Source organism: Crocuta crocuta, unplaced genomic scaffold (genome assembly GCF_008692635.1).
Source record: "Crocuta crocuta isolate KB4526 unplaced genomic scaffold, BGI_CrCroc_1.0 scaffold367, whole genome shotgun sequence".
In the NCBI taxonomy this organism is placed as follows: Eukaryota; Metazoa; Chordata; class Mammalia; order Carnivora; family Hyaenidae; genus Crocuta; species Crocuta crocuta.
Window position 1 is genome coordinate 3,534,958 of NW_027527936.1, and position 11,778 is coordinate 3,546,735.

Sequence of the window (11,778 nt, forward strand, 5' to 3'; positions counted from 1 at the left end):
CCTGCCATACCCTTGAAAGTGTCCGTGGCCAGTAGGGACCTGTTGATGGCCTCCTGCCATATTCTGGCCCATGTTCCTCACGAGGCCTTTCCAACAGAGCTTCTCAGAACAGGAGGAGCTGCGGTCAGTGGACAGAGGCCAGACCGACACTTTGAGGACCCCGTGGTTCCTCTAGCCTGAAGTTGTCATGGGCCATCTCCCTTTGCTGTGCTGGACACTAGCCAACTTCAGTCCTCCAGTGTCCCCATACCACAGAATGGACACCGCCGTCCCTCCACCTTCATGCACCATGGCCTGATGAATGTCCCAGGGAACAGCGCCATTGCCAGCCCTGAACCATGCCTTGCTACCGTAATGAGGTCTTGGGCACCCCCAGGAAGGAATAGGGGCCTGACTGTTCCCCCTGTGCCTGTGGGGAAGGGCCTAGGCTCCAAGCGTGGCATTCACACTTCCATCCTCCTGCCAACCAGCCTGCCCCCACCTCCCAACCTGAGTGCAGCTCTCACTGCTCCTGGGACACCCTCCTGCCTGGCAAAACTGTATAATCAGTCTCCCAACTGGGAGACTTTGAGAGTGAAAGGAGACACTGACTAATCATACCAAGACAACAGGCATAGGCCAGGACCGTCCTGGGCAAACCAGGATGCAGTCGCTCTGCTCCTAGAGGAGTGGAGGGGTGTCTTCACCCCTGTCTGGCAGCCTCTCCTCACAGCACCTGTAGGTGGCTCTCTCTGGTCCCTCCCATGCAGGAGCCCTCCCCCTTCAAGCTGTGTGCCTCCTGGTCTCCCTCCCCTCCTCAGCCCTGACTCACGGCATGGGCTGGGATCTCCCGATGGGGAGTGGTCTCGGGGTGCTACCCTCATGGGCACTTCAGAGGCCCTTGCGCTCCCTCTGCCCTGCCGGGCCGGGCCCCCTCCAGCCAGAGTCCTTCACATCCTGTCTCCCTTTCTCTCCCTTCCGCGGTCAGTGGCGGCCAGAGGAGTCCGAGGACTATGTAAGTAACAGGTGTGCGAGCGCGGGCAAGACCTGGGTCAGGCTGGGCTCATGGGACGCTCCCCTCCCCCGCCTTTCCCCCCAGCCTGAGCCGCTGAGATCCGCAGGCCACCAGCCACCTCCAGAGAAAATTGGCGTTTAGACTCAAGCGGCGAGCTGAACAGCGATTGGCATTTCCTCTAATCCTTACTTCTCGCCTGTCGAGCAGCAATTTCAGGCCAGTGTTTGTGATCGACCAGGGCCTGGCCCCTGCTCTGGCCAGACAGGGATGGAGTTAAATCCGATCCTGATCATTAGGCCTTATTGATCCCTGGAGTGAAAAATCACCTGCTCCTGGGCCCAGGCTGGGAGGGAAACCTGGGGAGGCAGTTCCATCATTGGTGCATTCTGGAGCCCCAGCCCTGGGACACCCTCCAGCCGGGCCAGGAGGGTGTCTGTGAGGGGTTGGTGGCAGCTGCGGTGGCCCCACCTAAGATTTGGAGCTGGAGGGACACAGGGTTGGTGGTGACAGCTCTGTTCCCACTGCACGGTGGGCCCCTCCCTTCTTCCCACTCTCCCCGTATGGCATGGCTTGGCCTCCTGTGGTGTTTCTCCGCATGTCTGGAAATGATGCTGTGGCTGGAGATGGGTATATAGGCAGGGCCTGCCAAGGCTGGGAGACCCTGCCCTGGCTGACTTCTTAGGCATCACCAGAGGACATCGGGGTAGTACATTCCCCGGGGTGGGTGTTTTCTGTCCTCTTCATCTTTCTTCCCTCATCTTTCCTCCCTTCTCACAAGGAATTTGCAAGGCTTACGGTATTCACAGAGCCCACTCCTACATGTGGTCAGATGGGGTCCCAGACCGGTCATGCAGGGTAGCACCTTGGCCCACTCCACCGTGCTTGTCGGTGTGGGTGTGGGTGTGGTGTGTGCATGCAGGGCCCTCTGCCTGCTCATGCAAGAGAAACTGTAGGCTGCGTGCATGTGCGTGCCAAGAGCCACGCAAGGTGCCCTATGCGTGCGAAGCTCTGTGCCCTGTGTGTCATGTGCGCACAGACCTCCTGAGATGTCATTCACAGTGGAGCAGAGGAAGGAATAGTGTGGCCCTTTGTTCTAATCTGAAAGGAAGGGTGAGCTGTCTGCTCCTAGTATGCAGCTCCCGGGATGGGTGGGGTCCTCCTGGGCACACATGCCACCTGCCTGCCCTGCTTCCAGCAGAGCCCAGCATCGCACGGCACCGCCTCCCTGGGACCCCTGGCACTGTGTGCTCTAGGACTCCCTACCGGCGAAGGTCCTCAGGTGGCTGGCGCGGGCTAGCCTCCTGGCCCCTCTGTGATGGGAATGGGCCCCTCCTCCTCCTTAGGAAACCACCATCAGTGGCCTGACCCCAGAGACCACCTACTCCGTTACCGTTGCCGCCTACACCACCAAGGGGGACGGTGCCCGCAGCAAGCCCAAAATTGTGACGACAACCGGGGCAGGTGAGTGAGGGGTCAGGGACAGAGGCGAGGGCGGGGCGGCAAGGGGGGCGGCGCCAGAGCCCAGCGCGTGGTTGTTCAGTCCCAGGCCGGCCCACCATGATGGTCAGCGCCACAGCCATGAACACCGCGCTGCTGCAGTGGCACCCTCCCAAGGAGCTGCCCGGCGAACTACTGGGCTACCGGCTGCGGTACTGCCGTGCCGACGAGGCAGAGCCCACTATCCTGGATTTTGGCAAAGATGACCAGCACTTTACAGTCACCGGCCTGCACAAGGGGGCCACCTACATTTTCCGGCTTGCTGCCAAGAACCGGGCTGGCCCGGGAGAGGAGTTCGAGAAGGAGATCACGACTCCCGAGGATGCACCCAGCGGCTTCCCCCAAAACCTGCGTGTGGTAGGGCTCACCACCTCTACCACGGAGCTGACCTGGGAACCCCCAGTGCTGGCGGAGAGGAACGGGCGCATCACCAACTACTCTGTGGTGTACCGTGACATCAACAGCCAGCAGGAGCTACAAAACATCACTGCTGACACCCACCTCGTGCTCTCCGGCCTCAAGCCGGATACCACTTATGACATCAAGGTCCGTGCTCGTACCAGCAAAGGCGCCGGCCCACTCAGCCCCAGCATCCAGTCCCGGACCATGCCCGTGGAGCAAGGTGTGTGCTGTGGGCATGTGGCCGCGCCTGGGGAATTCTGCTCTCCTTGACCCACTGACCTCTGGCAACTATGATCCACCAGCCTCTGCTGTGTGACCCTCCAGTCTCTTATGACCGTGACCACTAACCTCTAGCGAACAGGCGCCACATTCTCAGTGTGCGACCCCTGACCTCTGCTCTCCTTGACCTACTGACCTCTGCTGTGTGACTCCAATCTTTCGTGACCTTGACCCACTGATTTCTTAGGACTGCATCACCGTTCTTGGGTGTGGGACACTAATCTCTTGGGGCCATGACCCACTGACTTCTAATGAACACGCCCCACTGTGCTGTGGCGTGGGGTCACGTGCTTCTCATGACTGAATCCCACTGACATCTGGTCTCTGACCAGCACCTCTGGAGATCCTGAGCACGGGTCCTGTGGCATCTGCCCGGCTCGGTCCTCACTGTGAAGAGGAGTTGGGGCTGAGAGCTGTGCTGTGTGATCTGAAGCTGGCTCGGAATGGGGTACCTGGCCTACACAGCCATTCCTGACCCTCCGCCCTGGCCAGCACCTCTTCCCGGCAGGGAACCCTTGGCCCCAGCCCTCCGTTACACAGCCGGAGCTGACTCCCCACCCCTCCTTGTGTTCCACAGTGTTTGCCAAGAACTTCCGTGTGGCGGCTGCTATGAAGACTTCTGTGCTGCTCAGCTGGGAGGTCCCTGACTCCTACAAGTCCACGGTACCCTTTAAGGTGGGTGAGGGCCACGGCCAGCCAAGCCCAGCATGCTGGCAGGCCTGCCGCACGCCGTCACGCCAGCCCCAGGTGTGGGCGTTTGTGATGCGATGTCCCAGTTAGGTGGACGCACGCGCTCTGCCCTGTAGGCCCGCGGTGGGGAGAGGGAGGGGCTCACCGCAAAGTGCTGCCTGTCCCTCTCCCTGCTTCCCACAGATTCTGTACAATGGGCAGAGTGTGGAGGTGGATGGGCACTCCATGCGGAAACTGATCGCAGACCTGCAGCCGAACACAGAGTACTCGTTTGTGCTGATGAACCGCGGCAGCAGTGCGGGGGGCCTGCAGCACCTTGTGTCCATCCGCACGGCCCCGGACCTTCTGCCACAGAAGCCACTGCCTGCCTCTGCCTACATAGAGGATGGTCGCTTCACTCTCTCCATGCCCCACGTGCAGGACAGCACCCTCATCAGGTGTGCAGATGAGGCCGTGGGTGGGGGCAGGGCAGGGCTGGCGACAGGCGCGTGGGTGACGACGGCCCTGATTCCCGCTCTGCCCGCCCAGGTGGTTCTACATCGTGGTGGTACCCATCGACCGTGTGGGCGGGAGCATGCTGGCCCCGAGATGGAGCACACCCGAGGAGCTAGAGCTGGACGAGGTGCCTGCGATGGGACGGGGCACCAGCCATGACAGCCCCATTGCTCCACTTGGCTGTGGCCCCAGTTACCCGCTCCCCCCTCCCCGAGATTGGAGTCCCTCTCTGGCTGCTTTGGCTGGCGGCTGGTCCTCCCTGGGACTCTGAAAGTGGCCCCCTGGGACTTTTCCAGGAAACTGGAAGGCTTACAGAGACTCCCTAGAGGGATTTGCTGAGGATCCCCCCAGGACAGGAAGACGCAGAGGCCCCTGTGCGGGTCACGAGGCTCCTGAGCCCTACAGACTTCGGGCAGTCCAGAGGGGCTAGAGTAGAGCCTCCTGCATGTTGGGAAAGCCCTGTCCTCTTCTCACAGAGGTGTGGAGCCAGCCCTCTAGATAGCGTGAGGGGCAGGTTCCCCAGAGGGCCTCTCCTCTCTGGGTGGGCAGGGAGGAGTGGCTTTGTGCCGGTGAGTGGCATCATTCTGTGAGGACAGTGGGCCAGGCCAGGCTCAGGCCCGCTACATGGACGGTGAGCCTCGGGCTCGGTCTGGGGAGAAGATGTCTGAGGCCACAGGCCCGGGGCACGTGGTCTGAGGTCCGGCGTGACTCCTGTGCTCTGCTCTGTCAGCTCCTGGAGGCCATCGAGCAGGGGAGTGGGGAACGGCGACGTCGGCGACAGGTGGAGCGGCTGAAGCCATATGTGGCTGCTCAGGTGGACGTGCTCCCTGAGACCTTCACCCTGGGGGACAAGAAGAGCTACCGGGGCTTCTACAACCGGCCCCTGTCTCCAGACCTGAGCTATCAGTGCTTTGTGCTCGCCTCCCTGAAGGAACCTATGGACCAGGTCTGCCTGAGCCGCCTGGGCTCTCAGTACCCCAAGACCGGGCTAGTCTCAAACACCACGAGACCCCAGGCCTAAGGTTGTCCCGGAGACCCCAGACCTGCACTAGGGATCTCAAAAGGTGCCAGCCCCTAGGACCCAGAAGGCCAGACCTGATCTAGCCCTAGGGACTCGGCCAGCTGGCCAGGCTCAGGTCAGCCCATTAGGATGGAGCCCAGCATAGCCCTGCCCCAGAGCCCTTTCTGAAGGTTTGGTGGGCGGCGGGTAGGGGGCCTCATGTTGAGCTCACCGCCCATGCTGTTCCTCCACTGGGCCACAGAAGCGCTACGCCTCCAGCCCCTACTCCGATGAGATTGTGGTGCAGGTGACACCAGCCCAGCAGCAGGAGGAGCCCGAGATGCTGTGGGTGACGGGCCCCGTCCTGGCAGTCATCCTCATCATCCTCATTGTCATCGCCATCCTCCTGTTCAAGAGGTGAGTGCTGCACTCAGCACCCCAAGAGGCAGCCACCCGCCCCTGGACTCCCAGGGCCTTCCTGGCGTGGTTCGCGCAGGGATAGGGCAGCCATGGCGGCCTGCGCCCCAGCCGCTGGGCTCGGCGGGAGCCCGGAAGAGCAGAAGCAGTGTGTGTGCACACGCGTATGTGTCAACCTAGGTGTCACGAGGAGCCAAAGCTTCACAGAAGGCTGGTTCACCCGCATCCCTGGGCACATGTGTCCATCTGTCTCTCTGTTTCGGTGGATGAGAACATGTTGTCTTTAAGCTTCCAGACACTGCCCTCTCCTGGTCTCCTACCCTCAGCACCTCCTCTGCTGCCATTCCTGGATGACTCTCCCCAGCCTGGCTCTCCCACGCAGGCCTAGAGAGGTCCAGACCCCTCTGCGGGCCCGTGCACCCCCAGACGTTAGCTTGGCACACATTTATTGAGTGCCTGCTGTAACCATGACATCCACACTCAATGTGTCTTGAACCTTCCCCTTAACTTTCCTCCCCTGCAGTCCTTATCACAAGGGATTAGTTAGCAGCCAGAAACCTGGGTGCCAGCCTCAGCCCTCCACTTCCCTCACCCCACCTGGTTTCCCAGGAGTTCTGTCCTAAAGATGGCTACATCTCCTCCTCCTCTCCCAGTAGGCACCCCACGAGGCATGCGTGTCCAGGCGTAGCTGGGGCCTGGCACACGGTATTCCTCCGTGCTCTCTCTCTCAGCCAGTAGAAGTCACCGGCTCTTGGAGCCTCCCCTTCCACCCATCCACCTGCCATCCTGAAAGGTACTTCCAAAGATTTGTCCCCGTCAGTTTAAAACTTTGCAGTGGCTCCCAAAATAAAGCCTGACCTCTGTAACCTGACAGTCAGAACTGCCTGGCTGGCCAGTCTGGCCCCTCCCGCCATTCCCAACATTGTCGCCTACGTAGTCCGGCTGGCTGGGGCTGTGCCCCCTCCGCTCTGCAGCGCTCCCTCCTGCTCACCCGCCCGCTGCCATTGCGTCCTTCACGACTCCTTCCCAGGGGCTCTCAGTGCAGAGAGTTTGCCAATCTTGACCGTGGGGTTTTGAGCTTAAGCCCCATGTTGAGCATAGAGCTTACTTTAAAAAAAAAAAAAGACTCCCTTCCCAACTCTGGGGCCCACAAGGCTGTCCCAGGTCCCTGTTTCTTCTCCCCCAGTGATGCTTCCTTGGGCACATAGCTCAGCCTGTGTTTCCAGCACCCACCACACTCTGAGCCCATCGGGCTTGTTCGTGAGTGTTTGTCAGTGAACACACATCATTCTGTGCGTCCGAACACGTCTCTGCACAGGAGTTCCTGTGCTCTGTGGCCCATCTCTCCCCTGTCCCTGTCCCCGCCCCCTGACCTGGACCAAGGGCCTCCTTCCGGAAGAGTTCATTCCTTCCTCCCAGGGTGAATAGGGACAGGCTTTTTTGGTCCAGGGCACGGGGACTAGTGGGGGGTGGACCCTGAGGAGTGTCCTCCTTCCCGTGCCGTCTGGGTCCTGGTGTCTGTCAGGAGAGCCAACCCCCTGCCTGTGAAGGCCATATAGGTGCCGTAAATAGGTCCCCATGTCGTGAGAGGGCCTGAGTGCTTGGCGGAAACAATGACCGTTCGTCTCTTCTGTCCTTGCCTATCTTTCGGGACCTAGTAAACAAGAAAGGTAGGACTCGTTCCTTCTCTCTTCACACGCCTCCCCCTTCACTCCTTATCCCTGTGCACATTTTGGGCCCAGCAGGGAGGGACAGTGCTTTGACCGGAAGCCTCCTGGCCTCTGCTTGTCTGGTCGGCTTGACCGGGGTGGGCTCTGTCACTGTCTCAACTTGTATGCTGCACAGGGGATGCCCCTTCCCCAGGGCACAAGCGTAGTGCAGATGTCAGCGCTTCCCCAGAGTGCACAGACTGATCCCGAGCTCACCAGAGCCTTCTACGAGCTCCCAGTTCTCTACGATTACCTAAGGGCTACAGGAGACCCATGTGCAAAGAGCACTGGCTGCAGGGCAGGGGGAACGTGTGTGTCTCCACACAACTCATGCACAATTATGCAAACACCCACGTGCACGTAGCAGGAGCAGGTCCTGAATGCTTGTCAGCAGCTAGACCCCGTAGTCTGTCTCTGACCCTGTCCTTGTAGAGGGGGGAACTGAGGTCAGTAAGGGAGGACTCTGCCCAGCTAGGGTGACGCCTTCCCTGTCCCTCCCCTGCTGCTCTGGACACTTACCCTGATACTGAGAGACAGACAGCCGGGGCCCAGCTCTCTGTGATATTTGCATATCGTATGTGTTGTTTGCATGTTTACTCCTGTTGGCCCCTGCTGCTCAGCTGTGGTGGCCTTGGGGACAGCAGCCACTGCCCGACAGTGACCTGCCCTCTCTTGGAAGGCGCCACCAGCCTCTGCAACCCCTTCCCCCTTCGCTGCACTGGCTCTCTGTCCACTCCCCAGTCCCGTCTCCCCGCCCGCCCCACCCTGTGTTCTCCATGTTAAAGCTGCTCTGCCACTGGCTCCCCTGTGCTCAGAGGCCCCAGGGTGGGGCAGTGGAAGGGACCAAGCCGGAGACACAGGGGCTCTGCCACAGCCAGCCACACCGCCCATCTCTGTCCTTCGCCTGGACCTCACATTCTCACCAGCCGATCCTTCTGCCTCTTCAGGAAGAGGACACACTCGCCATCGTCCAAGGATGAGCAGTCAGTCGGGCTGAAGGACTCCCTGCTGGCCCATTCCTCGGATCCGGTGGAGATGCGAAGGCTCAACTACCAGACGCCAGGTAGGGCGGCTCCCCCAGTCCACCTGCCCCCAGCCCAGGCCTGCAGGTCCTCGAGTCCAACCCAAGAGACTCTGGCCTCAGGCCCACATTTCCTATTCCTGTTTCTTCTTTCTGCCCCTCTCCTTATCCCCATCCACTTCACTGCAGTGACAGAAGCTTCTATATCCAACAGCTACTCAGGCCCTGCCTTACCTTGCTTGGGTCAAGAACTCCTAATATAGGCTAAGGACACCCACAGAGCCCACATCCCAGCCACAAGGTGGCCAGCCTCCATGCTTGCCCTTTGTCTCCTCTGCCCTAAAGAGGGGTGTGTTGGTAGGAAATGCCCACCAGTCACTTGTGGTGAGATAGAGTGCCTGGATTTGCGGTGTGAACACAGGGACCCCACACAGGGCTTTCCATTTGCCCTTCCTTCTCCAGCCACTCTCACATGGCTCTCTGGCTGTCTCTTCTTTCTCAAGTGTCCCTCCCTCCCTGAGCCCCGGTAGACACAGCTCAGACCCCTCCCCTAGAAGCTTCCCAGCCTGCCCCAGCCCCCACACAGGCCTGGGGGTCTCCCCTGGCTCCCAGAGCCTCTCTGCTTCTTCCACTACGACTACTCTTACCCTGGGCTAGAATGGCCTCAATGACAATGCAAGCTCTGTGGGGCCATGAACTGTGCCTTGTTCATTGTCATCCCTTGTGCTGTGCACACAGTGGGCTCTAATTGGATACCTGTGAAATGGACACACAGACAACTGAGTTGAATGAGTGAACTAACGTACAGCCAGGACTTGTGTGTCTGTGAGCTAGTTAAATCCGTGCATGTTAAAGTACTGCAAAACCTAATGGCTTAAAACAATGATTACGTGTTACTCCCTCAAAGTTTTTGTGAATTAGAAATTCAGACAAGAGTATAGCAGGAACAGCTTGTCTCTATTCCAGAATGTCTGGGCCCTCACCTGGAAAACTTGGAGTCTGAGAGCTAGAATCATTTAAAGCAAAGGTCAGCAAATAAATAAATACAAACTTTAAAAAGGGGGGTGTGGTGCGCCTGGGTGGCTCAGTCAGTTAAGTGTCTGCCTTCGGCTCAGGTCATGATCTCAAGGTTCATGATTTCAAGCCCCACATCGGGCTCTCTGCTGTCTGCACAGAGCCCACTTCAGATCCTCTGTTCCCCTTTCTCTCTGCCCTTCCCCTGCTCACACTCTGTCTCTCAAAATAAATACATTAAAACTTAAAGGTTAGCAAACTTTGGCCCATGACCAAATATAGTCCACTATCTGTTTTTGCAAATAAAGTTTTATTGGAACACAGCCATGCCTATACACTTATTAATTATTTATGGCTACTTTTCTGCTACAAAGGCAAAGTTAAGTCGCATCTACCATACATCCACAAAGTCAAGAATATTTACTGTCTGGCTTTTATGGAAAAGTTTCCTGTCCTTTCAATTCTGAAGACTCATTCATTTATATGTCTAGTGTTGATGCTAGAGTCGGTCATGAGCCCACCTGGGCTTGTTATCTGTGACAACCACATGAGGCCTCTTTTACGTGGCTTGGGCTCCCTCGCCCCATGGTGACTGAGTTGCAAAGTCATGTGTCATGAGAGCAAGTGAGCCAGGCGACCTCGCGGGCCGTAGCGACCCAGCATAATCACATCTGTAAGGAATCCATGCTTCAGGATGCCAGGGGCCTGCAGGGCAGAGAAGCTCCCTCTGAGAAGGGGTGCCAAGCCATGTGGGCATGAGTTAAGCAAACGGGGTGAGAGGGAGCTCCCTTCGGTGGAAAGAGTACTCAGAGTCAGCACATAAGCACTGGGTGTCCTGCTGCATTGGAGCTGGGGTGCTGAGAGCCCACAGGTGAGACTACAGGGCAGGCAGAGGTCTGTCACAAAGGAACCTGAGTGCCAGGCTCAGGGTTTGGACTCCATCATGAGGGTGCCAGGGAGGCATTAAAAGTTTTCAGCAGGGGAGCGACAGGGTCAGAACCATGGTTTGGAAATCTTGCTCTGGCTGCTGTGTGGGAGACAGATTGGAGGGGAGAAACCGGGAGACTGGAAAGCCAGGGAGTGAGTGAAAGCTGCTGAGGACCTGGGTGAGGAGAGCGGCCGTGGGGTGGAAGACAGTCTCAGGAAGCGTGAAGGGCTCGGGCTTACGGCTAAGCACTGAGGAGGGGCTTCCAGGTGGCACCCGCGACTGTGGGTCTGGACCTCCACACCACCGTCCGCCTGAAACCATGGACGTGGGCGGTGCCGAGTGGCCTGCAGTGATCAAAGCCGGAGGACAGGAGGGGGGCAACCAGGAAGAGGTGCAGTGTTGAGGAAGGACGAATGAAGAGTAGCCAGGGAGATTAAGAAGGAGCAGCCGAGGAGGAAGAGAACGGGAGGAGTGGAGTGTCCCTGAAGCCAAGGCCAGGGATGGCTACGTACCCAGGAGGACCACAGGCTTTGGTGGCCGGGTCCTGGGGGCAGAAGCCTCTCGGTTGGCTGAGGAGCAGTGAGTGGGGAATGAGCAGGTGGAAAGATCCCTTCCAGAGGGTGGGGTGCGAAGGATAGGCTGGGCAGGACCACAGCAGGAGAGGAGAGAGGGGTGCGGGCTTGAAAACGGATTTCTCTTTCTATCAGTATGGAAATTGTTTACTGACGATGGTCCTTTAATGCAGGGGTGGGGCACGCTCGCCTGTGGGATGAGAACCCGGAAGCCGGCTCCAGGCCCTTGGTTTGAGTGTGGAGGTGTGACGCAGCCCAGTGGGGCAGTGTGGTGATGCCTCCCTGAATTCTAGGTCAGCAGAGGACAGGAGGCAGGTGAAGCCGGTGTAAGGGCACATGCTGTTGGTCTGGGCCGGTGGCCTCAGTTTTCTCCACAATGAGAAGTGGCAGATCGGGGAAGGTGTGGCTTGGGTGTGGGCGCTGAGCGGGTGTGCCCAGGAGGATTGCCGAGCAACCAGGAGTCCCATCCTCAGTCACTGGCTGCAGGGATCTGGGAGGAAAGGAGGGACGAAGATGAGGTGTGTACATGTGGTAAAGGTCAAGTGCAGAGGATGAGGGCATTCAGAAGGGGCTGTGGACTGGGGCCGGTCATGGGTCCCCAGAGATGCAGAAGTCAAGGAACTGGGGCCGCCAGCGGGGAGAGGCATCTCTGGACACAGTGGTCCCCGGAGTGTTGAGAGAACCAGGGATCACAAGGGACAGAGGGACCAGGGGCATGGCAAGGTATCTTTTTTTTTTTTTTTTTTTTTTTTTAAAAGAA

The 11,778-nt window shown here is 58.7% G+C and overlaps 1 protein-coding gene across 5 annotated transcripts in view; it reads left to right on the forward strand.

Moving 5' to 3' along the window:
- PTPRF (protein tyrosine phosphatase receptor type F) overlaps window positions 1-11,778 on the forward strand; it is a 95,517-nt gene that overhangs the window by 73,648 nt on the left and 10,091 nt on the right. For 3 of the 5 annotated variants that reach the window (XM_077752038.1, XM_077752041.1, XM_077752039.1), the window contains 9 exons: window positions 968-994; window positions 2,338-2,455; window positions 2,535-3,113; window positions 3,750-3,847; window positions 4,046-4,299; window positions 4,391-4,484; window positions 5,088-5,303; window positions 5,620-5,774; window positions 8,431-8,546. In XM_077752038.1, coding sequence (XP_077608164.1) covers window positions 968-994; window positions 2,338-2,455; window positions 2,535-3,113; window positions 3,750-3,847; window positions 4,046-4,299; window positions 4,391-4,484; window positions 5,088-5,303; window positions 5,620-5,774; window positions 8,431-8,546 — 1,657 coding nt within the window. The remainder of the gene's footprint in view (window positions 1-967; window positions 995-2,337; window positions 2,456-2,534; window positions 3,114-3,749; window positions 3,848-4,045; window positions 4,300-4,390; window positions 4,485-5,087; window positions 5,304-5,619; window positions 5,775-8,430; window positions 8,547-11,778) is intronic. The other 2 variants (XM_077752040.1, XM_077752042.1) reach the window with 1 other exon arrangement.